Genomic DNA, 2,720 nt, shown 5'->3' on the forward strand with positions numbered 1-2,720 from the left:
CCGTGGCTCACGGGCCCAGCCGCTCCGCGGCATGTGGGATCTTCCCGGACCGGGGCACGAACCCGTGTCCCCTGCATCGGCAGGCAGACTCTCAACCACTGCGCCACCAGGGAAGCCCTAAATTTTTTTAATGTTTGTTTTATTTTTTCTTTCAAGTTAAATGCTTTTCCCAAATCTCTCATGGTCCTTGGGTGCTGTCCATATTTAAGCATAAGGCATGAAGAAGATAGTTGGAAGCTAAGCGTGGGCTTGTGATCAGGCTGGGACACAGGTGTTTCCCTGGGTGCCCACCTTCCCTACTGCCAATATCTGTAAGTTTTTTTCCTTGGATTAACTGGTTTCCCAAGAGAAGAACCATCCCATTTCTAAGCCTGAAAATCAGTCTTCTGACAGCTGTGTGAGGGAAAGAGGCTAGAGTCTAACCATTAACTCTGCAAATTTTCCCTCAGCTCCCACTCTCAGTTCAGTTAGACCTCCCTTCCTTTTGCTGTTTCTCATATTTCCAAATCCAGTCTCTGAGTCAACCTCTCTAAAGAGTAAACTTTCAATCCTAGAGGCTTGCCTTGGTCCACTCAGGCTGCTATAACAAAGATACCCTAAACTGAATGCTTTAAACAACAAACATTTATTTCTCACATTTCTTTTTATTTTTAAACTTATTCATTTATTTATTTTTGGCTGCGTTGGGTCCTCATTGACGCACACAGGCTTTCTCTAGCTGCGGCGAGTGGGGGCTACTCCTTGTTGCAGTGCGCAGGCTTCTCATTGGAGTGGCTTGTCTTTGTTGAGGAGCATGGGCTCTAGGCATGTGGGCTTCAGTAGTTGTGGCACGTGGGCTCAGTAGTTGTGGCTCGTGGGCTCTAGAGCTCAGGCTCAGTAGTTGTGGCACACGGGCTTAGTTGCTCTGCGGCATGTGGGATCTATCCCAGACCAGGGCTTGATCCCGTGTCCCTTGCATTGGCAGGCATATTCTTAACCACTGCGCCACCAGGGAAGTCCCTATTTCTCACATTTCTGGAGGCTGGGAAGTCTAAGATCAAGATGTCAGCAGACCCTTGCAAGTATACACCTCAGGATGGAGGCACTATGGATCCACTGGCAAAGATCTTTAAAGGAGGTTTAGTAGCTGAACTTGTGGACACTTTTGGAGCATATATTTTGTTTAAAAAGATAAAAACAAGCCAAGATTTCCGGCAAACTATGAGGAAGAAATTCCCCTTCATCTTGGAAGTTTATTACAAATCCATTGAACACTCTGGAATGTACGGAATCAGAGAGCAAGATCAAGAAAAGTGGCTGAACAGCAAAAATTAGGAATTTGACCATGATCAAGATTTGCCGTATTTCACAGTATCAGGCAAAATTAAAATATCAAAGTTGACATGGATGCATTTTAGAATATTTAAGGTTAAATGTAAATTCTAAAAGAGGTTTTGTTCTTTGCACTAACTGTTAAAAAACTGATGGAAGGGGCTTCCCTGGTGGCGCAGTGGTTAAGAGTCTGCCTGCCAATGCAGGGGACACGGGTTTGAGCCCTGGTCTGGGAAGATCCCACATGTCACGGAGTAACTAAGCCCATGAGCCACAACTACTGAGCCTGCGCGTCTGGAGCCTGTGCTCCACAACAGGAGAGGCCATGACAGTGAGAGGCCCACACACCGCGATGAAGAGTGGCTTGCCGCAACTGGAGAAAGCCCTCGCACAGAAACAAAGACCCAACGCAGCCAAAAATAAATAAATAAATAAATAAATTTATTTTAAAAAAAAAAAAACAACTGATGGAACGTTTATTATGTTAATATATAACATATATTAAATGTTATTAAAACAAAAACTGATGGAACGTTTGTTTATTATGTTAATATATAACATATGACAGATACATCAGAAATACAGCTACACGTGGAATTCTCCTATAGAACACCCACCGAATGCTGGCAGAAGACCTCAGACCTCACAAAAGGCAAGAAACCCCCCACATACCTGGGTAGGCAAAAGAAAAAAGAATAAACAGAGACAAAGAATAGGGACGGGACCTGCACCAGTGGGAGGGAGCCGTGAAGGAAGAAAGGTTCCCACACCCTAGAAGCCCCTTCGCGGGCGGAGACTGTGGGTGGCGGAGGGGGAAGCTCCGGAGCCTCGGAGGAGAGCGCAGCAGCGGGGTGCGGAGGGCAAAGCGGAGAGATTCCCGCACAGAGGATCGGCGCCGACCGGCACTCACCAGCCCGAGAGGCTTGTCTGCTCACCCGCCGGGGCGGGAGGGGGCTGGGAGCTGAGCCTCGGGCTTCAGTCGGATCCCAGGGAAAGGTCTGGAGTTGGCAGAGTGAAAACAGCCGGAAAGGGCTAGTGCGCCACGGCTAGCCGGGAGGGAGTCCAGGAGAAGTCTGGAGCTGCCGAAGAGGCAAGAGACCTTTTCTTCCCTCTTTGCTTCCTAGTGCGCTAGGAAGGGGTTTAAGCGCGCCGCTTAAAGGAGCTCCAGAAACGGGCGCGAGCCGCGGCTGTCGGCGCGGACAGCAGAGACGGGAGTGGGACGCTAGGGTTGCTGCTGCCGCCACCAAGAGACCTGTGTGCGAGCACAGGTCACTCTCCACACCGCCCCTCCCGGGAGCTCCTGCAGCCCGCCACTGCCGGGGCCCCGGGATCCAGGGACAGCTTCCCCGGGAGAACGCGTGGCGCGCCTCGGGCCGGTGCAGCGTCACGCCGGCCCCTGCCGCCGCAGG

General features: G+C 50.3%; 2 protein-coding genes across 2 annotated transcripts in view; one reads left to right on the top strand and one right to left on the bottom strand.

The window, feature by feature from the left end:
* The window catches only part of KCNMB3 (potassium calcium-activated channel subfamily M regulatory beta subunit 3), a 92,223-nt gene that overhangs the window by 71,082 nt on the left and 18,421 nt on the right, over window positions 1-2,720 (bottom strand).
* LOC112065036 (protein CEBPZOS-like) lies at window positions 857-1,314 on the top strand. Its single transcript, XM_028491451.2, has one exon. It carries the CDS (start codon window positions 1,042-1,044, stop codon window positions 1,312-1,314), a length of 273 nt encoding a protein of 90 aa, XP_028347252.1. The 5' UTR covers window positions 857-1,041.

The sequence above is a fragment of the Physeter macrocephalus genome, chromosome 1 (assembly GCF_002837175.3).
Source record: "Physeter macrocephalus isolate SW-GA chromosome 1, ASM283717v5, whole genome shotgun sequence".
NCBI lineage: Eukaryota > Metazoa > Chordata > Mammalia > Artiodactyla > Physeteridae > Physeter > Physeter macrocephalus.